We start from the raw sequence: 23,581 nt of genomic DNA, 5'->3' as shown, positions 1-23,581 counted from the left end.
ATGGGATTACATGGTCTGATCTTGAGCAGGCAGAGCGAGCAGCCGCCAGCTGTTGATGCGTGCAGGACTTCACCGTGAGCGGACTGTTTAGAGACCATGTGACCTGCGGGTAACGTTAACTGGTCCCTATACGCAAATATCATCAATGATAGGGAACCCAGCAACGGCCATGATGAGCTCCTCCTCCTTTTTCTCTGAACTAATGTTTGGTAGGAACGACAGTTTACATCGTATGTTTCTCTGGAATCAGCCAGCGTGAAGGACGTCTATGTTCTGATTGGTTGCTGCTGAACTGCGTCATAGCTCATTACCATAACGTTGACCTACTTTCAACTTTCTGATTGGCGCTCTGGTCGCTCAAAACGTGACGCCGACAGATTTGCTGCTCCTTTCAGCTGAGAGAAGCTTCCATTGAAGATGAATGACTTCCTGCTTCTTCCTGTTTCAGATGGTAATGACTTCCTGTATCTTTAGAAGCTCAAGACGGCGGCGGTGTGTACGTACAGTCAGGGTGCTCCGATCAGGATTTTTAGGACCGATTGCTGGAAGCCGTATCGGTCGATACCGATCACCGGGTCTATTTGAAGCCTTCTATTTATCATGTCATATATTTATCATATATTCATTTTAATGTATTGTGAATTGTCAACGGTTTACTTTTATTGACAGGAAACGTTCAACATTCACTTCCTCTGTTAGAAACACACCTTAAACCGCTCAGAGCTTAACATATAAAGGCTTATTTCGGAATAAATTACAAAAAAAACTGTCATTGTTAAGTTACAGAAACTTAAAGTGTACTTAAACTTAAAGTGCAGAGCAAAGAAAAAAGATTCCCATATCTTGATGTCCAGTATTTTAGGCTTGTCCTCCTGCTGTAATGAACTAGACTAACAGTCACACGTTTAGAGAATCTATCAGTAATTGTTTGGCTTTTTGTCCTAGCTCAAAATCTAAAAAATGTCCTTTCAATCACTGCAGACATTTCTTCAGCAAAACAAATTCTTTGTAGTTTTGTCAATTTCAGACTGATCCTAACTAAGGTAAATGTTCTTTTAGCTCCACATCAGGGCTGAATACAAGTGAAGCTACACAAAAAACGTTCCTGTCGAATAACAAAAAATGAACAGTCTTGAAATCTAGATCCATTTGAAAGAGACTTCACATCTCTTGGGATTTCAAGAACTGCAGCTTAGAACCACAGCTGCACTGTCATGAGGTCTTCTGCATCATGATTCAATGATAAAGACAGAAGAGGAATAGAGATTAGTAGAGCCATATCTCCTAAAGATTTAAATCCAAATGTCACTTGTGAAGCTGATTGATGTGACGTCCTTCATAAGGCTGTCAACATGTGCAAACACTGTTTGGTATAACTGCGGCAGGCAAACATCAGTGACATATTGACACCCTGGCAGAGTGTAGGGTGAATCCAACTAAGACATGAGTCGCCAGAACCCTTCGTCTTTCACAACTGACAGCGGCTGGTGATCGAGGCATATGAATTACATTATTTTGGCTGATATTTCTTTCATTACTGTAGGGTCGCTGTCGTTGCAATGCCTCCGTTACAGAGAGCTGAGTGAGTGGCGCCGAGCTGCTACACGACCCCGCTCTCTCTGCCTTAGCGCTAGCTAACTTTAAAACTCCTCATCCTCCTTTCCGTGACTAACCTTCAAATGTCTGATGAGGTTGGTGGTGTTGAAATGTCTTTGGAGCTTTCCGCCTTGTGGAATTTCCTTGGCACACACGTTGCAAATAGCTAATGTATTGTCTTTTTCAGACACCTTGTAGAACTGCCAGACCGGTGAATGCAGGGAGGCCGCCATTTTAGCCTCATGTAGAAAATGTTCTCACGAGTAGTGCGTCATCTGATCGGCCTTTATGGAGACCACCGATCAAACTATTTAAAGCCTTTATCGGCCGATAACGATCGATGACCGATCAATCGGAGCACCCTTACTTTTGAAAAACCCATTTCCAAGATTTGATCTGAAATCCCCCTGGATTACTCTAGAAAAACTGAGCCAGAGGCTTAGTCCTGAGAAACCAGCTCTAACGGGGATGTTTCCTTCCTCAGGTGCCATCCTGGGACGCTCTGACACTCAGGAGTGCGTCCACTACAACTACAGCCCTTCGTCCTCGCTGTCCTCGGCGTCCTCGCTGTCTTCGGGGGTGTCTGAGAGCCGGGGGAACCTGAGCGGCGTGGTCACCTGCTCTGGAGAGAAGGATAAGAGACTTCACTGCTTTGCTACATGGAAGAACATCTCGGGAGAAGTTCGGGTGGTCGAACAGGGCTGCTGGCTGGACGACCCCGACTGTTACGACCGGTAATTATTATCATAACCTTATTTATTATCAGGTACAGGACAATAAGAGACAGAGACACACACACACACACACACACACACACACAGATCTTGTTAAAGCCAGAAGCTCCAAAGTTTAAATCTACATAAATCTGTCTTTATTTATAGATCAGGTCGGGTATAGATCTCGATCATATCCAACCGCACTTGAAGGCAGCTTCATTTCACGGAGAAGGGGGAGGTGTTAGAGTCTGGAGTACTCTGGGGGAGGGGTTAGAGTCTGGGGTACTCTGGCGGAGTCTGGGGTACTCTGGGGAGGGGGAGAGTCTGGGGAGTCTGGGGTACTCTGGGGGAGGGGTTAGAGTCTGGGGGTACTCTGGGGGAGTCTGCGGTACTCTGGGGGGGGAAAGGGTTAGATTCTGGTGTACCCTGGGGGAGGGGGTTAAAGTCTGGGGTACTCTGGGGGAGGGGTTAGAGTCTGGGGTACCCTGGGGGAGGGGGTTAAAGTCTGGGGTACCCTGGGGGAGGGGTTAAAGTCTGGGGTACCCTGGGGGAGGGGTTAGAGTCTGGGGTACCCTGGGGGAGGGGTTAAAGTCTGGGGTACTCTGGGGGAGGGGTTAGAGTCTGGGGTACTCTGGGGGAGGGGTTAAAGTCTGGGGTTCTCTGGGGGAGGGGTTAAAGTCTGGGGTACCCTGGGGGAGGGGTTAGAGTCTGGGGTACCCTGGGGGAGGGGGTTAAAGTCTGGGGTACTCTGGGGAGGGGTTAGAGTCTGGGGGTACTCTGGGGGAGGGGTTAGAGTCTGGGGTACTCCGGGGGAGGTGTTAGAGAAATGAAAACAGCCAAAAACAACAGTAGTTGGTGCGTGGTGCTCTTCCGTAGGACTAGGAACTGGTAAACAGCAGCAGGGCTGCCCCTGTTTACAGGCTCTTCAAACTATTACACACTTACATTTAATTCACAAAGGGCTTCACCTTTCTCTTGTCCTTTCTGTAGGATGAAATAAATGTAGTGCATGTATAATGTTACAACTTTGTGTGTCTGTGGAGTCTCTGGCTGCAGAAAGATCTCTCTGAATCCTCTTCTGTTCTGACAGCAGTGAATATCTTCTTAATGAATCCTATGTTTGTGACAGAAGTCTTATTGAATCCTATTTTTCCAACAGGAGTGTTTGACAGAGTGAATATTAATGGTCCTATGTTAACAGGAGTGAGTGTGTGGAGAAGAAAGATGCTCCGGCAGTCTTCTTCTGCTGCTGTGAGGGCAGTTTGTGTAACAGCCAGTTCTTCTACCGGCCCGACGGCAGCCAGCCGCCCATACACAGTCAGTCACACCTTCATTTCTAACATACTACTGGACTTTGATGCCTCTGTGTGGATCAACCATGTTGTTATTGTGTTGTTAACTTTATAAATGAATTGTAGCGACGAACAAGCCGGTAGCGCCCCAGCCCACGGTGCTGAGCACGCTGATGTACTCGCTGGTTCCCATCATGGCCGTCAGCGGCGTCTTCCTCTTCTCCTTCTGGGTGTACCGACACCACAAACTGGCCTATCCTCCAGTCCTGGTACCTACACAGGTAACACACACACACACACACACACACACACACACACACACACACACACACACACACACACACAGGTAACACACATACACACACATACACATACATACACACACACACACAGGTAACACACACACACACACACAGGTAACACACACACACACACACACACACACACACAACACACACACACACACACACACACAGGTAAGACACATACACACACACACACACACACACACGCATACACACACGCACACATACACACATATACACACACGCACACACACATACACACACACATACACACACAGACACGCACGCACACATACACACACACTCACTCACACAGACACATACACACACACACGGAGACCCACACACACACAGACATACACATATTCAGGAAGCTGCAGACAGACTTAGGACTGAACAGTCTCTCACAGTAAATGTTAAGGATTTAAAATGTTTGAGCGTCTGAATGAAAGCAAGCTGCTGCTGTTGTTGTTGTGTTGTTGTTGTTGTGTCTGACTGTGGACTGTTTCTGCCTCTCAGCACGCCTTTCATATAATGATCGAGGTAAGATCAGCTGTCCCTGTATTTCATCAGCTTCCCTTTATAATAACCTCACTGATACATCACTTACAGTCAGTTTAACTATCAGTAACACATGTAGTAGTGATGGTATTATAAAGTATTTATACATTTGTCCCGTTCCTTGAATTTGATTTTGCATCCTTATCTTCCGCCAGCCTGACCTTTCTTTAGTTCCTCCTTAGTACACTTTATTACTTTCTATACACTTTATTACTACTTTATATACACTTTATTACTACTTTATATACACTTCACTACTTTCTATACACTATTACTACTTTATATACACTTCACTACTTTCTATACACTATTACTACTTTATATACACTTTACTACTTTATATACACTATTACTACTTTATATACACTTTATTACTTTCTATACACTTTATTACTTTATATAAACTTTATTTAATTCTCTGTGTTGTCTCTGACAGATGTTGTCTCTGACAGATGTCTCTGACAGATGTTGTCTATGACAGATGATGTCTATGACAGATGATGTCTATGACAGATGTTGTCTGTCTCTGAGAGATGATGTCTCTGAGAGATGTTTCTGTCTCTGACAGATGTTGTCTGACAGATGATGTCTCTGACAGATGTTGTCTGAGAGATGTTTCTGTCTCTGACAGATGTTGTCTGACAGATGTTGTCTCTGAGAGATGATGTCTATGACAGATGTTGTCTCTGAGAGATGATGTCTCTAAGATATATTGTCTCTAAGAGATGTTGTCTATGACAGATGTTGTCTATGACAGATGATGTCTCTGACAGATGTTGTCTGTGACAGATGTTGTCTCTGTATTATAACGTGCGTGACTGATCAGTCTCTCAGGAAGCAGCTGTTATACTTCTGTGTTCAGGGTTTAAGATAAACTTTATTGCCAACAGCTGCACACAAACAAATTCCTTACATATCAATAAGAGATATACATTATAAATCAAGACAACAATGTACATTAGGACAAGAACATTGAAGTGAGCTCATCCACTAGAGAGGACATTATGCGGTCCGTATTATAAAGAAAATAAGTTACGTGTAATAAAGGGATTGCTCTAACTAAAAGAACTTGAGGATAGTAGAAACTGCATATGGAAAGTAGAACGACACAGGTTAAAGGAAACGGCGCAGCAGGAGACATTACGTCGTACCTGCGGACGTCACAGCTGAAGGCAGTGTTGTGTCCCGTCATGTTGTGTCTCCGCCAGTGTCCACGCTGTCTCAAAGGTCAGCCAGTCTCCTCTGTGTCTTCAGCTGCAGACTGTGGGGACGTCCCGCTTCCAGTGAAATACAGACACACGTTAGAGCATTTAGCTGTCAGCCTGTTAACCTGCCAGCTAACAGTAGGCTGGTGCTACCTGCTGACAAGTGGAGTGTTAACTAGCGCCACGTGCAGCGGTGGTGATTCTGTTGCCTGTAACGTCATAGTATTACAGAGAGAGATCTGAACATGAGTCACATGTCTGTACTTCAGTCCCCTGATGAGTCTCCATGTTGTTGTTGTCCCAGGACCCCGGCCCCATGCCCCCCTCCCCCCTGCTGGGACAGAAGCCTCTGCAGTTACTGGAGGTCAAAGCCAGGGGGCGCTTCGGCTGTGTGTGGAAGGCTCGGCTGCTCAGCGAATACGTCGCCGTCAAAATCTTCCCCCTGCAGGTCTGTACTGTCAATACATCACTTCCTGTCTTGTTTTGTCTTTATAGAACTTTTCCTGACAAGTTTATAAAGTGCTTTTAGAAAAAACACAACAACAATGAAATTGGAGTGTTTATAATTAAACCAAAATCCCCATCACCAAACCCACCAGACTCCATGTAAATAATCAGGACTTTTTATCATCATAAAAAAACACTTCATTCAAAGTGGACAGAAACTAAATCAAACTATCAAAAGCCGTCTTGGTTCATCTTTCCACTGTTCCAACAATCACCATTCTGGTTTGGTTGAAATAAACCCTTAATTCACCCATTTACATGTGGAGATATGCTGGCTCTATACACGCTAAAAGTCGTGATTATTTACATGGAGTCTGGTGGAGATATGCTGGCTCTATACACGCTAAAAGTCCTGATTATTTACATGGAGTCTGGTGGAGATATGCTGGCTCTATACACGCTAAAAGTCCTGATTATTTACATGGAGTCTGATGGGTGAACATTAGTCCTGTAGGGTAACATTACAGCTTGGTTCTGGTTTAAAGATGAACCGAACTGGAATTTCAGTAAAGGTGATATAACAGATGTATTTTATTTCTTCTCATTGGTACAATGATTAAAATGGCTGAATTTGTTAAAAGGGATAAAATGGTACATTGAAAGTGTTGTGTTGTTACACGGGCGCCGCCATGTTGGAATTCCATAATCGGCTACGTCACTGGCATGATCAGCAGCCATAGAACGTAAACAGTCTGAGACAGTCGGAGGCTAACGGACATGGCTGAGGAAACGGAAACCAACAGGTCTGGGGGGGGTCATACTGCATTGCCCTGGCTGCAGTAATGACTTGTATAGGGCTAAGGCAGCTGGAGTTACGATACATTTCCACAGGCTGCCTTTGACAAGGAAACCAGTCCTCAACTCATGGCTAGCTGCCTGAAAACTGGCCAGCCCTCCAACAGACCCCTGGATTTCGAGTCTGTAGCGACATTTTTTAGCAACAGACTATTTAGAGAGCTGTACTTTTGATTCAACAGGGTCACTGGTGAGGGTTAAGTCCAACAGACTGAAACCTGAGGCCATTTCCGTCAGTTATTGATTTTTCAGGCTACAGTACAGGGCAGACCGATAGACCAACGGCAAGTACCAACACCACCGATGCTATCTGCCGCAGAGACAGGGCGCTGAAACGCTCACATCAGGCAGAGGACAGAGAGGTTTAGCTGTTATCCAGCATGCTAGCAATCAACTAGGCAAAGGGCTGGATGGAACGTTGTTGTGATATACACAAAACACGTACATATTCACTTACACGCACAAATAATAAAGCCTAACGTGTAGGCTTTATAGCGTTCAACAAAACTGAGACTGACACACTGGGCATCATTGAAATTGAGTCCCAAAACCAAGCTAGATACCAACCGATCCAACCTGGGGAAAGGGCTAGCAGCTAAACACGGTGGAAGCACTAATGTCAAACTCCACAAGCTAGCACTCCGACCATAGACTGTATGAATAAACCATGACTCCGACGATATCACAGATCAATAATAATGCGTTTACTAGCTGCTAACTAAACCACAGCGGGTCTGTAAACATAATCCATTGTCCCTTTCTACTCACCCTGAAGCTAGCTGATGTTCACTGTCTCAGGGCACATTGTTGATGCAGAGCTGCTACTTCCATAGTAAGAGTATCTGAGCAGTACCATCAACGACCACAAGGAAACACATCTGCCACTCTGCACTAGCCTCAAGTAAACGCCAAAACTTGTGAATCCTCCGTGCATCTATGGTCAACCTGGGGTAACTCACCTACGTGCAGCTAACTTATTTATTTTTTTTACAAACTTTATTTATTTTGGTTTTAACATTTTGTGCAGCTAACTTAACAAGTGATCCCATTGGATGAATTCGTCCAATCACATTTTCCATTTATCTGCCTCGATTTTCTAAAACGCACAGGACTTCAACCATGTTTTTCTATTTTCTCTAAATGCACACGATATATAAGCTGTCTCTATTTCCTAAAATGCATAATGTGCTTGGATACAATAAATTAGAGGGGATACATAGCTAAAGCTCTCCAACCTCCCACCACATGTCCCTTTTATAACACCATGAACCACTATTGGTCCATTAATAATTTACTATGTACATTACAATGCACATATGCAAATACAATGTAATGCATATTTTAGACACAATTTTGTATTGTTTGCAATATTTTGAGACAAAATGAATTGATACATAATAATACATTAGGAAACATAATGAACCACAGGAAAACAATTACTAGTACTTCATCAGTAGTAGTAATTACTAGTAATTAGTTTGTAAATGTGTAGTGCACAAAATGATCTTACAGCTCTTTACAAATTCTCCCCCCTTTTCCCCCTTCCCTCAGATCAAGCAGGCATGCATGTCTACAGTGGGCAGTGAAACTGTGAATGACAGGAATGAGGAAGATCAGGACATACTCTGTGAAGCCAGAGTCAGTTTATCTGTTGGTACCCAGACAGACCTAGTTGAGGAGAACATTCATGAGGGCAGGGAAAAGCAGTTCAGGACCATAGCTACACTAACTGATGACCTGGTCAACATTACAATACTCATCAATGACCATCTCTATTTCCCTGCTGTGGAAACTTTGGCCACCTTGACAACAAATCTGTCCCCAGAACCTCAACACCACTATTCTGCTCTTGAATAACCACAGCACACTCAGGAAGTGTCATTTGAGCAAAGCTGCAGTGAAGTAGAAGAGGATGAGGTGTCCTTTGGGGACCACAATGAGGACTTTTGTTTCACAAGTGATGACAGTGCCAGTTGCAGTGATGTAAAGGAGGAAGGCACAAACTGTATTGATCACAGAAAAAGCATTGTCTCTAACAAGCAGTTGTTAATGTTGTTTTCCATGTGTCACTGGGAGGGTTGTGGCAAAGCCCTAGAAGAACCACCAGCCTTGTCCAACAGTGGTTTTGGGGTGACTGTAAAAACACACTGATGGTCATAATTACATTTGGCATTCGCAAAATCAAATCAGGGGAGTCATGGAGTGCAATATCACTGTTCCGGCTGCTGTGTTTGTGACAGGAAATGAGTGCAGTCCTTTCCTGGAGGTATGCGAAACCATTGGTTTGGAGGCCATGTCAGAAAGGCAGTGGTATAACATCCAGAAAGCCTACGTCATACCAGAGGTCAACTATGCCTGGACTATCCACAATGAGGGGGTCATGAGTGCTGTGAGTGAGAAGCTGATCACTGTCTCAGGGGATGGCGGTATGACAGCCCTGGCTATAATGCAACCTTCGGCACCTACTCACTGCTCGACACAGAATCAAAGATGATCGTGGCTCAGGAAACTGTGAGGGTGACTGACGTGAAAAATAGCTACTGGCTTGAGGTAGAGAGTATGGAGAGATGCCTGGCCAAGCTTGCGGACCACGGAGTCTCCATCTCTGTGTTGGCTGCCGACTGCCACCCATCTGTGCAGAAGGTACTAAGAGAGAAACATCAGAAAATTTTAAGATGCAAAAATCCTGACCTGAGTGAGTGGATCAGGATGATAACTAACCACTTGTGGTATTCTGTTTCCTGCTGTGGGGGAGATAGAGTACGACTCAGGGAAAAGTGGATATCTCTGCTACACCACATAACAAATGTTCATGAGTGGGTGACTGGGGAGACAATAACAAAATGTGACCACCCTCCCTACACCCCAGATGAGGAGAGCAGGCGCCTGTGGCTCCGTCCTGAACAGACAGCTCCTCCAAAACCTTGACAGGGTGACAGAGGGCATCCACACAGGTGAATTAGAGAGTGTTCATGCTCTTTATAATAAATATGCAAGGAAGACAAAGGCCTTCAGCTATGAAAGCTTTGAAGCGCGTCTTCGCCTGGCTGCACTGGAAATCAAGAACAACATAGAGAGAGAGAGGGCCAAAACCAAAGCAGGTGGACACAGATTCAGGCAACAATTTTCAAAGGCTGCCAGTCAGTACGTGGTGGCACAAATAAAAGAGCAGAAAGCCAACAGTTTCCAAAAGGTATCGTCAATGGAGCCATCTTAAGAGGGAGGGAGTCTAGCACCATACAGGCTACCTTACAGGAACAGAAACAGGAAGCTCACCCTACCTTGGGCCAACACAGAGGGCTTACCAAACCGGACAAAGAGCATTCTGTGGCAAAACACCTTAGCCGGTTCACCTAGTAGGAAAAAATAAAACCTCCAAATCCAATCAAAATCACATTTAACCTATACTGTATAATCCCTACAACATACATGTAGTATTACGTGTGTAGGTGTGTGTGTGTACACACACACACACACACTCAGTTTATACCTACATACAATATTTCTGTTCATCCATAATAGGCCTACTGTATAACCATATTCCTCTAGGCAATATCAGTTCAAATGTTTTTTTTCTATATGCTTAGTAGTTAAGTTTATTTAAATCAATCACATAAATACACATCACAAAAAAAGTGTAAAGTGTAGTTCATGCAGTGTCATCTTAAATCGTTTATAATCAATACAGATCAAAAGGTGTAGGTTGAAGCATTAGCTTATTACACCTACCCTATATACATTCTATTTTATTCTTTTTTTGTTCTTAAGTCCCTCAGGATATTATCATATAAATACGTATTTATGATATACAGCAGCATGGAAAAATCGTCTGTCAAAAACGTCAAAAAAAAATGTGTGTCTATGTTCAGTTGGGTAGGGATGACTATTGAATTGAACTTAGACTGACTTATATTGAGTTAATTAAACATCATTGAAACGCACGATAGGGGACACTTTGGCCAACCAGAAAGAAACGTTCAAAGTTCAGAGTTTCCACCAGAAAATGACCATAGAAACAAATACTTACAAAACCAAAATCCATAGTACCTAAACAGTAAATGTTACTACCTCTACATCTGTGCTATGTTAGAAAGCAGATAACGAGGGAAAGGAAAGGTTGATATGAAAAATGTATTGAATATATTAACTGTGATGAAATAAAAACAAAGAATTCTGAGGCATACAAGTTAGATATTAATAAATAAATAAATATCTATATATATATATCTATATATATATATAAAGAACTCAAGCATTTGGCAGGAAAAAGCATACATCTAAATGTGAAACTTTGAGTTAACTCAGGTTTCCCAATGAACGTGCCTTCTGTAAACGTTGAACTCTTTGGTCAGAACACTTTGTCCTATTACATGGCTAAGAGTATCCCTGTGGTGAAGGGTGATTGAGCAAGCAACATGTCGGTAAAGGATATTTGCCGTTTGTGTAACGAGAATTTACGAATAAAAGGCACCACTTCAGGTTCCCGGTCCATATTCCAAAAGAAGGATCCAAGAGAAAAAAGCATTAGCGAGCGGCTAACAGAATTAGGGCTACCGCTGTCTGAAAATACTGGTTAGCTGATTGGATAAACCATCTGTCTATCACCACCTAAACCCGCCTCAAAACCAACGCTGATTGGTCGGTCATTTGGCGAACGGCTCCAAATTTTCTCTGTCTCGAGATGCCAGACTGATCTGCCAGTGGAAAACTGGAGCTCGTGAGATCAGGACGCTCTCACGAGGCTAGGTCAGAGTGGCTTTGGGACAAGTTTCTGATTCTCCTTGAGTGGCCCAGCCAAAGCCTAGACCTAAACCTGATGCAAGATCTGTAGAGAGACCTGAGAATGCTGGTTCACAGATGCTTCCCATCCAATCCGAAGGAGTTTGAGAGGATCTGCCACGAAGAATGGCATAAACTGTCCAAATCCAAGTGTGCAAAGCTTGAAGCTGTACCCACGAAGACTCAAAGCTGTAATTACTGTACAAGGGGCTTCTACAAAGTACTGAATAACCAGTCTGAATACTTCCTTAAATGAGAGATTCCGTTTTTGATATTTAATGAATTAGATTTTGTTTTTTAATAAACCAACACAATAAAGTGCAAAAAGTAAACAATTTCAATACTTTCTGAAGCCAAGTATATTATATTCTTACCAAGCTTAGATGCTGCCTCTCTGATTTCCTTCATCTTCTGCAGAACTGAGTCTGTAACTTATATATATATGTATATATATATACAGAATAATGACATGTTAACAATAACTGTGTTGTCACAATGCATGAGAACACATAGAACAAAATAAACACAAATGTGTACATATCAGCTTCAGAAGGGAAACCGAACACACTTCTATCTCTATCTTACTCTGCTAGTTTCAGACCAAAGCAGTTATTTTGAAGCAGCCACATTGTGTAAGTAGCAAATGCTCTTACACCCTCATGAGCATCTTAAAATGAGGGCTGGTCAGGTGCATTGACATCTCGTGGCAGCAGAATGCGATTGCTCGATTGACCAACTAAAAAGCGCAGTATTTTCCTGAGCATTATGCACTGTACTTCTACTTCTATTCCTATTCTAAAAAAACACAATTAAAACTCTAATAGCAAGTATGATATTTTGACTACTGCTGAAGTTCTTCAGCCTTTTTTGGTGGCATCTCTCCAATTCTTGGGCGTATACCAGAGAATTTGCACACAGCACAACACCGGCCCTTATATAGTCCATCCATCCATCCATCTTCATCCGCTTATCCGGGGTCGGGTCGCGGGGGTAGCAGCTCCAGCAGGGGACCCCAAACTTCCCTTTCCCGGGCCACATTAACCAGCTCCGACTGGGGGATCCCGAGGCGTTCCCAGGCCAGGTTGGAGATATAATCCCTCCACCTAGTCCTGGGTCTCCCCCGAGGCCTCCTCCCAGCTGGACGTCCCTCCACCTCGTCCTGGGGCTTCCCCGGGGCCCCCTCCCAGCTGGGGTCTTCCCTCGAGGCCTCCTCCCAGCTGGACGTCCCTCCACCTAGTCCTGGGTCTCCCCCGAGGCCTCCTCCCAGCTGGACGTGCCTGGAACACCTCCCTAGGGAGGCGCCCAGGGGGCATACTTACCAGATGCCCGAACCACCTCAACTGGCTCCTTTCGACGCAAAGGAGCAGCGGCTCTACTCCGAGCTCCTCACGGATAACTGAGCTTCTCACCCTATCTCTAAGGGAGACGCCAGCTACCCTCCTGAGGAAACCCATTTCGGCCGCTTGTACCCTGGATCTTGTTCTTTCGGTCATGACCCAGCCTTCATGACCATAGGTGAGGGTAGGAACAAAAAACTGACCGGTAGATTGAGAGCTTTGCCTTCTGGCTCAGCTCTCTTTTTACGTCTAACGGTGCGATAAATTGAATGTAATACCGCACCTGCTGTGCCGATTCTCCGACCAATCTCCCGCTCCATTGTCCCCTCACTCGCGAACAAGACCCCCAAGGTACTTGAACTCCTTCACTTGGGGGTAAGGACTCATTCCCTACCTGGAGAAGGCACTCCATCGGTTTCCTGCTGAGAACCATGGCCTCCGATTTAGAGGTGCTGATCCTCATCCCAGCCGCTTCACACTCGGCTGCGAACCGATCCAGTGAGTGCTGAAGGTCACAGGCCGATGATGCCATCAGGACCACATCATCTGCAAAAAGCAGCGACGAGATCCCCAGCCCACCGAACTGCAACCCCTCTCCACTCCGACTACGCCTCGATATCCTGTCCATAAATACTACAAACAGGATTGGTGACAAAGCGCAGCCCTGGCGGAGGCCAACTCTCACCTGAAAGCGAGTCCGACTTACTGCCGAGAACCCGGACACAGCTCTCGCTTTGGTCGTACAGAGGTGGATGGCCCTGAGAAGGGACCCCCTCACCCCGTACTCCCGCAGCACCTCCCACAGTATCTCCCGGGGCACCCGGTCATACGCCTTCTCCAGATCCACAAAACACATGTAGACTGGTTGGGCATACTCCCAGGCTCCCTCCAGGATCCTTGCGAGAGTAAAGATCTGGTCCGTTGTTCCACGACCAGGACGGAATCCGCATTGTTCCTCTTCAACCTGAGATTCGACTATCGACCGAACCCTCCTTTCCAGCACCTTGGAGTAGACTTTACTGGGGAGGCTGAGAAGTGTGATACCCCTGTAATTGGCACACACCCTCTGGTCCCCCTTTTTAAAAAGGGAACCACCACCCCGGTCTGCCACTCCTTAGGCACCGTCCCAGACTTCCACGCAATGTTGAAGAGGCGTGTCAACCAAGACAACCCCTCCACACCCAGAGCTTTAAGCATTTCTGGACGGATCTCATCAATTCCTGGGGCTTTGCCACTGTGGAGTTGTTTATATATAGTGTTTACTGTAAACAATCATGATCAAGTGGGATTTAACATTCAGTAGTTCTCCCTATCCTCTTCCTGGGACATGAAGTCTGCTCCCTGGCCTGAAAGCCCTGTGTTTTAGGACCCACACATCCACCCAGACCTCCTCCCTGTGAGGATGGTTGTGCTCTTGTCCTAGGTGCTCCGGTCATAGTTACTACAGACAATGAAGGCAGCTGCCTGACATCAAAAGTCAATGTGCTGCATACAATAATAAATATGTGAAACACATATAATACAAATGTATACACCTGGGGGTAAATATTCACAAGGAACAGACCATAGGCCAGCCACACTGCAAAAGGACCAACAGTGTCTGTACAGCCTCATGGGCCAAGAGACATTTGAAATAAGGAATTCTGTGGAAATACTATTGAATCTTCAATTTTGATGCCATATGACAGCAGAAGGTCGAGGGTGTGGTTAAAACAGTGCGTGGCCTCATGCACACTCTGACTGAAACCAACTGAATCTAGTAGTGAGCTGAAGGCAGTACTAAGGCTACTGCTGTCAACGTCCACATGGATATTAAAATCACCTACAATAATTATTTTATCTGATTTTAGGACTACACATGACAAAAACTATTGTATAATATACAATATAATTGGCTATACTGTTTTCCATATCAGATGTTGAAGATTAGGAACAAGACTTTCAAACGAGTTATAATTAAGTTAAGGTTTAGGATTGATTAACAGGTTTGAGTCAAATATGGCTGCAACTCCCCCTCCTCGACCTGAGCCTCGAGGAATTTGAGTATTAATATGACTGGGAGGAGTGGCTTCATTTAGACTAACATATTCTTCATGGCCCAGCCATGTTTCAGTAAGACAGAATAGATCAATTTGATTATCTGATATCAATTAGTTTACCAATAATGCTTTAGAAGACAGAGATCTAATATTTAATAGTTAATAACAGTTTAATAACATTTGATTCTCCTATTCTGTTCTATCATTGCAGAGGTAGTTTTAATTCCAGTTAGGTTGTTAAGTATAGCACCTCGTTGGTTTACGTTTGATTTTACCGATCTGAGTCGGGGGACGGACACCGTGGTTATTAGACTATGAGTGGGCGACATCTCCAATGGAAGCACAGAGGAGCGCGTAGCACTGCACCTCTGATTACTAATATCAAACTTGGATTGTCATGGTTTATCGAAAATAGACTCAATCAAATCAAAATCAGTGTGTAATGATGATATACAGTATACATTTCTTCATATTTGAAGCATATATGCAGCATGTCACACCTAATGAGATATGGACTATTGGATAGTATTGTTTTTCTTTTGTTATTTAACATTATAACAAAATAAGGAATGTAAAATATTTCTCTTTTTTAAAATTGAAACAAACAATGGCTATTTGTGGCCCCCGGTATTTTGCCTACCTGTTGTTCTTTGCTGAGCCAGTAGGCTGCACTGTTGGTCAACAGGATCTGGTCATCCTGAAATTTGGTATTTGGATCACAGTGATCCAATCCAATGTTCCTTTAAAAAACTGGTATAAAAGTGAGATGGATCAGGTGATACTGAATGGCAAAACATGGCATCAATTTGATCCAGATTACATTTTTTGAAAAACTGGGCCCTGGACACCTGAGTAAAAGCAGATCTGCCTTGTTAAGAATGTCTGATGCATCTGGAGTTGACTTTTCTTATTTTTTATTTTGTAAAACATCCCTGGATGCATCAATATTAATCACGTTTTTATGTGTATCTGTGACGGTCCTGACAGCATTTCTAACAGTTAGGTTTAGCTACTAAAAGGTACATTTAGTCACCAAAATGACTAGTTAAGATTAGAAAAAGGATTGTGGTTGAAACAGGGGCTCTCTTAAGTAGTTCTCCCGGGATACGAACACCCTAGATGGGCGAAAGTCTTGGGTTTCTCCCTATCCTCTTCCTGGGACATGAAGTCTGCTCCCTGGCCTGAAAGCCCTGTGTTTTATCAGTATAATATTCAAGTCACCAACCGTTAGGTTATAAGTCGAATTACATTGAACAAACCACCCAATGAAAACAGTATTTTTTTAAAAATATCTAAAAATAAAAAACTGAAAATGCACTGTTCCAAATTATTCTGCACAACATAGTTTCAAAGCATGTTCTAGGTTGTAAAATGGTCATTTGCTGAATTTGCAGCATTAGGAGGTCATATTTCCTGAAATCAAAAGCTATTTGAATCAGACCATCTTAACAGGACAGGTCAATGTTAACAGAGGAGCCTTCTTTGATTTCACCTTCACAGTGCTGGCATCCATTGAACTGGTGAGTTCATGCACAGTTTCTGCTTGAATGTCTTTGCAGGATGTCAGAATAGCCCCCCAGAGCTGCTGTTTGGATGTGAACTGCCTCCCACCCTCATAGATCTTTAGCTTGAGGATGCTCCAGAGGTTCTCAATAGGGTTGAGGTCAGGGGAGGATGGGGGCCACACCATGGGTTTCTCTCCTTACAAGCAGAAAAGGTTGCAGTGGGCCCAGAAATACATGAAGACTCATTTTCAAACAGTCTTGTTTACTGATGAGTGCCATGCAAACCTGGATGGTCCAGATGGATGGAGTAGTGGATGGTTGGTGGATGGCTACCATAACCCAATAAGGCTTCGACGTCAGCAAGGAGGAGGCAGAGTCATGTTTTGGTCCAGAATCACGGGGAGAGAGCTGCTAGGCCCCTTTAGGGTCCCTGAAGGTGTGAAAATGACCATGGCAAAGTATGAGTAGTTTTTGACTGACCACTTTCTTCTATGGTACAAAAAGAAGAACTGTGTCTTGCAAAATCATTTTCACGCATGACAATGCACCATCTCATGCTGCAGAGAATACCTCTGTGTCATAGGCTGCTATGGGCATAAAAGGAGAGAAACCCATGGTGTGGCCCCCATCCTCCCCTGACCTCAACCCTATTGAGAACCTCTGGAGCATCCTCAAGCAAAAGATCTATGAGGGTGGGAGGCAGTTCACATCCAAACAGCAGCTCTGGGGGGCTATTCTGACATCCTGCAAAGACATTCAAGCAGAAACTGTGCATGAACTCACCAGTTCAATGGATGCCAGCACTGTGAAGGTGAAATCAAAGAAGGCTCCTCTGTTAACATTGACCTGTCCTGTTAAGATGGTCTGATTCAAATAGCTTTTGATTTCAGGAAATATGACCTCCTAATGCTGCAAATTCAGCAAATGACCATTTTACAACCTAGAACATGCTTTGAAACTATGTTGTGCAGAATAATTTGGAACAGTGCATTTTCAGTTTTTTATTTTTAGATATTTTTAAAAAAAATACTGTTTTCATTGGGTGGTTTGTTCAATGTAATTCGACTTATACCCTAACGGTTGGTGACTTGAATATTATACTGATAAAACACAGGGCTTTCAGGCCAGGGAGCAGACTTCATGTCCCAGGAAGAGGATAGGGAGAAACCCAAGACTTTCACCCATCTAGTGTGTTCGTACGGTTGGATTGACTATTTAGGAAAATCAGTGAAAAATATCATTTGCATAATAATTTGGAACACAGTGTATTTCCTGGCTGACGATGGGAGCAGCAGGACGCAAAAAACGAAAGTTGCACTAGTCTGGACATCTTGCCGTGCCAACGTTGCAATAAAGGTTTCCTAAATGCCACATGTGATGTCAGCTTACTAATTGATTGCGGGTTTTTCCACGGCGAAGTGGAGGAAGCCTAGTGACGAGTCCATAGCAACCAGTTTGTGTGTTGAATGTTACCCAGAGTGCCTTGCTGAATGGTCTCAATGTTTTATTGTTTGATTTCATGTGAATACTAGTTTACTAGAGGAGTAACTTAGTATTTGAAGTAATGCAGTAATTAAGGAAGTTTCTATGCTTATTGTGTTTCCATAACAATGTTAGTGAGTTAATCTACTGAAATGCCCCCCCCACCATAACAATGTTAGTGAGTTAATCTCCTGAAATGGCCCCCCCACCATAACAATGTTAGTGAGTTAATCTACTGAAATGCCCCCCACCATAACAATGTTAGTGAGTTAATCTCCTGAAATGCCCCCCCCACCATAACAATGTTAGTGAGTTAATCTCCTGAAATGGCCCCCCCACCATAACAATGTTAGTGAGTTAAACTACTAAAATGGCCCCCACACCATAACAATGTTAGTGAGTTAATCTACTGAAATGCCCCCCCCACCATAACAATGTTAGTGAGTTAATCTACTGAAATGGCCCCCCCACCATAACAGAGGAGTATGATGCGAGTGTCATGAGAATGCAGAGGTTTAGTCATGGGGAATCTGTATATATTTGCCAAGCGCAGACCAGTAGAGACGGTTCTGATAAATTGCTGGGAGAGGGTTATGCCTTTTTTCCAAATCGTTTTGGAGGGTCATAGACATTTTTTTATTGGCAAGGGGAGGGTCGGTGCCAAAACTCCTCCGGTGGCCCCTTGAATAAATAACGAACAGTCCCTAAGTTAGTAACACAAAGAAATAAAGTCACATGGTTCATGAAACAGGGAGGATCTGTTCTATAAAGAGGCTCTTGTTCTGCTCTCTGCAGCAGATCAACATCAGCTAAAGATGGGTAACCACTCTAGTAGCTATATTAGTGGGGATGGAAATTTTGGTAAGTATGTAAATAGTTTTGTGGCGATTACTAGACTGGAAGTTTTTGTTGTTTTATATTATAATTATTAATACATTGAATATTTGTAATATATGTGTTTTAAGTATTTTATGAATGAAGTGAGACCTAAAATAACAGGAAGGTTTTGTTTTCAGACAGTTTTTTATGATCTAGTAGGATTCGTAGTGCAGATTACAGAAACTAGATTTTACGTTATGCAGCGACACAGATTTATATAACGATGTCACGATGTGACTCTGGTCCCATACAAACACTGGGTTCACTCTGATTACTGACCCCAATCTGTGGAAAATGTTACCTGATGCCTAAATGTTTTTCTTTCCAGTATACTTGAGGTCCGCCCCTTCACTCAGTAAGATATGAAGTTTATTTCTGAACTCTGAACTTTTATTATAATATTTTGTCATATTGCATTAGACATGTTAATCATGTTGTCTACTCAGTTTAGCTCTATTTGCCTATTACCTAATAATTACGTTTTCTCTTCAGCTTTGAGTGAACAAATTCATTCTACAAATCAACTTAATATTTTATTAACTGTATTTATTCCAAGTGATGAAAAGTGTTGCAGACTATATTTACATGTTAATACATCTGTTTCTTTGTAGTGTCGATCCCACCTTCTCGCAGTAAGATATGAAGTTTATTTCTAAACAACCTTCAGACTTTTATTATAATCATTATTCATTAAAAATGATACATGTTAATCAATTTAAGTAATTACATATTTTTTCTTCAGCTGTGAGTGAACCATGGAGGAAAATATCTTGGGGGTGAGTTCACTTTGACTTGTTTCTGCTCTCTGCTATTTAACATAATCTACACAAGTGTAGTATTGTCTTTAGTTGCCTTTATTGATAGGAGGGATTAAGATAGGAATGTGTGAGAGAGAGGGGGGTGACATGCAGCAATGGGCCACAGGTCGGAACCAAACCTGCGGCTGCTGCGAATAGGACTGAACCTCTTTACATGCGTGCTCAACCAGGTGAGCTAACCAGGCACCTGAGACGCCAAACTTTTGATTTGATTTTTATTTATCTCAAACAATCAACAGTTTGTTGTGAAAGAAAAAAAAAGATAAAAAATATAAAGATAAAAACACAAACAGACAAATCAGCTTTTACCAAAGAACAACATGAAGAATAAGTTTGACAAGAGCAGGCAGAGGCATAATGCTCATAGAGCCCTGCCCCTACTTCACAATATCATATTATTACAGAAACAATCAAATAGATATGCACATACAGCAAACTCACATTATAGGTCGTACAACACTTACACTTACAACAATACAACAACATACAGCTATACGCTTACATTACATTTACCAGCTGGACCCTGCTGGACCCTGCTGGATCCTGCTGGACCCTGCTGGACCCTGCTGGACCCTGCTGGACCCTGCTGGACCCTGCTGGATCCTGCTGGATCCTGCTGGATCCTGCTGGACCCTGGGCCTGGTGATAGCTCGTTCTTATTTTGGATTAGTGTTTCTTCTGATTAGTGATACTGTAGATCCTTGGAGGAGACTTTGCCGGGAGGAGAGCTGGTTGCAGCTCTGGAGACAGACCTTCAGTTAGCGGCTATAGCAAGTAATTCAAAACCCGGTGCCTGGTGAGTCTAACCTAAGTAACACAGCAACAGGAAGCTTGTTGATAACTTAGACCCAGCAGAGAGTTGCTACAGCCGCTAACTGAAGGTTGGGTTTGGATTTAATCCAATAAAAATGTACATTGACCAGAGTTCTGTGAATCTGCAGCCGATTGCTCTTCCTTAACCAACGGATGTTTGTCTCAGTACACTCAAACTGACAACTGAATGGGGAAGTTTAGATAGAGACTTTCAGTGAGGCTCCAATTCTGTTTCAGAGCAACTGAATTACATTTCATAACAGTACACTCAGTTTTCAACTCTATTGGAATTCAGTTTCAAACATACACAAGAGTTAGACTTTATGAAAGGAAACTGGACTTTTATGAAGATGGAGAAATTTGGGGAATTCTTTAAAATCTAAAAAGAAATGTAATCTTGTTTTCACAGAGACAATGCGAGGGATCTCCAGTATGTGAAGGAGTATAAGCCTGGAAATGATGACATCAAACATGTCCGAATCCTTCTGTACGGACCCGACGGAGCTGGAAAGTCCAGCTTCATCAGCTCCGTCTGCAGCGTCATACAAGGCAGAGTGACTACTCCGGCTTTGACCTCTGACAAACGTTCCAGTGGAACAGTAAGACAACTTTAGATCAACCTCTAAAGCAACATCTGCTGTTTGATGAATCTTTCTCTTTAACTTTTCCCCCAACTTTAACCCTAACTAAATGATCTGCATGAGAATAAACAGAGTTTAGTCTGACATTAATGTATCAGGGACGTCATACAGAAGAAACACTGCAGAACCATAAATCTGTAGATTATTGTGATTAAAACGAGCATTTCATCTTTGTGTGTTACAGTATGAAACGTTTAAAATCAGAAAAGAAGAAGGAAATCCAGAGACATTCTGTGATTTCGTCTTCAATGACGTCATGGATCTGAAGGATGGAGATGGAATCTGTGCTGACGACATCAAACTGACCCTGAAAGGACATGTGAAGGAGGGTTACCAGGTACGACTATTATACTGCTTTTTCAAATTACAAACAAGCAGCTGGCGGGCTGTGCTCGCTGAGGCTGCACATATGGGCAGCACATCTGAAAAACTGGGCTGGCTTTCTCAATCAATGAGATCATTAACGAGGAATTTCAGGAATGTGGGCGAGACGTTTTAGGCAGTTGAGAACAAGTGCTCTCTGGGGGAGAAAGATCCATTTGGAGGGAAATGTGTTCTTTTGTACTTTATATATCTATTACATACACAAAAACTATACAGCACACTAAAATACTGGAAAATCCAAAAAAGCTTAATAGGGGCTCTTTAACATGAATTAGTGATCAGCTAATATGACGTTTGTCATTTTAAGGAAGTAAGAGTTGAAATGCTGCAACACCAGCAGGCTGAGGTGACCTAGGACCAAGGCTGTTATAGTTTAGTTAACCATTATAACCCTGCCTAGGGCTGTGCAGTTATTCAGATTTTGATCACCAGTTCACCTCCTAACAACCAGTAATCGTCTTACATTCTTAAACACAGTGTCATAATGTAATTGTGTTTTCCAGTTCAAGCCTTCATCTCCACTGTCTCCTGAGGACCCAGGCTACAACCCCTGTCCCTCTGCAGACGACAAAGTTCATGTTCTGGTTTGTGTGCTTTCTGCTAACTCAGCAGAAATTACAGACTCAGTTCTGAAGAAGATGGCCGTTATCAGAGAGGCAGCCAGTGAGCTGGGTAAGCAGGTTAACTGGATCTCAAGTCAGTGGTCAGACTCCAACACTCAAACATGAGTTCAGCACTTTAACACTGAGTCCATAATCAATAATTTATCAGTTTGATACAGCCCATAATACAAAGATCAGGACTAAAAAACTAAAATAATGTTCAGGTTTCAGATCAGATTTAAGCTTTTTCCTGACGTAAGTTTGCATTTTTACTGAGAGCTTGTTCAGACATGTTTATAGTTTTTTTACAAAGTAAAATCTCTTATTGTCTGACCAACAGATTGTTCAGTTGTTTGTTGGATTTAATGAACAGAAACTTCCTGAAAAAGCTAAAATACTGAGTGTGTTTCTGTCTGCAGGGATTCCCCAAATGGCAATAGGCACCAACATTGATTTAGCCTGTCCTGAAACTGAAAATGATCTGAAGAATGTGTACAAGAGCAAGCACCTGAAGCAAAAAGGTGAGTTCGTACATAAATATAACTTCATCTGTTTTGACTTTGTAGTCCAAATATTTCAGGATATGAGCACAGAAACCCACATAACTCCCATTGTTTACCACTCAGGTGAAAGACTTCAGCGCAGCAGTGGGAGTCCCAGAGAACTACATCTTTCCTGTGAAGAACTACAGTGATGAAACCGACATCAATGATGATGTCGACACTCTGATCCTGAGTGCACTGAGACAAATGATCAACCTTGGAGACGACTTCATTTACAAAATGAATTTAAATGTTACAGAAAGCAGTGAGTCTGGGATGTCCAGTTATAATCTGTTGGCAGATCTCTTTGACAGTTAATGTCTGTATTTGATGACGACTGTTGTCTCTATAAGACAGCTGGGATCTGATCCTAGTTGCCCAACACATACATGTAATTGCATGTTTGCATGTTTGTGATGAATAAATTATGTAGCTTGCAGTCAGTGTGCAGGTGTTACTCTTTTCATCAACACTTGTTACTTGAATGTATGAAAGGAATTTCTAGGCGTGCATAGTTTTTATTTTTTTATTTCTGTCTTCCTGAAATCACAGAACACACACACGTCAGCCTCTTAGACAGCTGCACTAACTCAGTACTTACTTAAATTTCCTTCTCCATAACAACATTATCTTATTCAACAAAATAAATGATCACATTAGATTCTTACCCCCACTCATATACTGTCTCTAGCAATTTACGTACATGCATAATGAGAGCAACTTTCCCAGTGGCTTAAAGCCTGCTATAAAGCCTGCTATAACCCATGTGTATGAATCTGGTGA

General features: G+C 42.9%; 2 protein-coding genes across 2 annotated transcripts in view; both read left to right on the top strand.

Annotated features, from left to right (window-relative positions):
* The window catches only part of LOC144513780 (activin receptor type-2A-like), a 13,407-nt gene extending 3,213 nt beyond the window's left edge, over positions 1 to 10,194 (top strand). The window contains exons 2-8 of the mRNA XM_078244963.1: positions 2,081 to 2,330; positions 3,514 to 3,629; positions 3,731 to 3,885; positions 5,980 to 6,123; positions 9,218 to 9,321; positions 9,395 to 9,620; positions 9,847 to 10,194. Of these exons, the coding sequence (XP_078101089.1) occupies positions 2,081 to 2,330; positions 3,514 to 3,629; positions 3,731 to 3,885; positions 5,980 to 6,123; positions 9,218 to 9,321; positions 9,395 to 9,620; positions 9,847 to 10,194 (1,343 nt within the window). The remainder of the gene's footprint in view (positions 1 to 2,080; positions 2,331 to 3,513; positions 3,630 to 3,730; positions 3,886 to 5,979; positions 6,124 to 9,217; positions 9,322 to 9,394; positions 9,621 to 9,846) is intronic.
* Positions 10,195 to 17,226: 7,032 nt separating this feature from the next.
* LOC144513779 (interferon-induced protein 44-like) lies at positions 17,227 to 23,237 on the top strand. Its single transcript, XM_078244962.1, has 7 exons — positions 17,227 to 17,329; positions 19,741 to 19,774; positions 21,039 to 21,228; positions 21,455 to 21,607; positions 22,158 to 22,326; positions 22,676 to 22,777; positions 22,883 to 23,237. Exons 1-7 carry the CDS (start codon positions 17,227 to 17,229, stop codon positions 22,948 to 22,950), a joined length of 819 nt encoding a protein of 272 aa, XP_078101088.1. The 3' UTR covers positions 22,951 to 23,237.
* Positions 23,238 to 23,581: the final 344 nt, after the last annotated feature.

This window comes from Sander vitreus, unplaced genomic scaffold (assembly GCF_031162955.1).
Source record: "Sander vitreus isolate 19-12246 unplaced genomic scaffold, sanVit1 ctg346_0, whole genome shotgun sequence".
NCBI classification, from domain to species: Eukaryota; Metazoa; Chordata; class Actinopteri; order Perciformes; family Percidae; genus Sander; species Sander vitreus.
The sequence above is the reverse complement of the archived record's forward strand: the minus strand, read 5'-3'. Positions and strand labels throughout refer to the sequence as shown.

Bases quoted from the DNA above. Each gene is read 5' to 3' on its own strand.
- LOC144513779 (XM_078244962.1), top strand. From the start codon at position 17,227: ATGGGCATAAAAGGAGAGAAACCCATGGTGTGGCCCCCATCCTCCCCT. The intron at 21,229-21,454 runs GTAAGACAACTT...TGTGTGTTACAG, and splicing joins ACAAACGTTCCAGTGGAACA to TATGAAACGTTTAAAATCAG. The intron at 22,327-22,675 runs GTAAGCAGGTTA...TTCTGTCTGCAG, and splicing joins AGAGGCAGCCAGTGAGCTGG to GGATTCCCCAAATGGCAATA.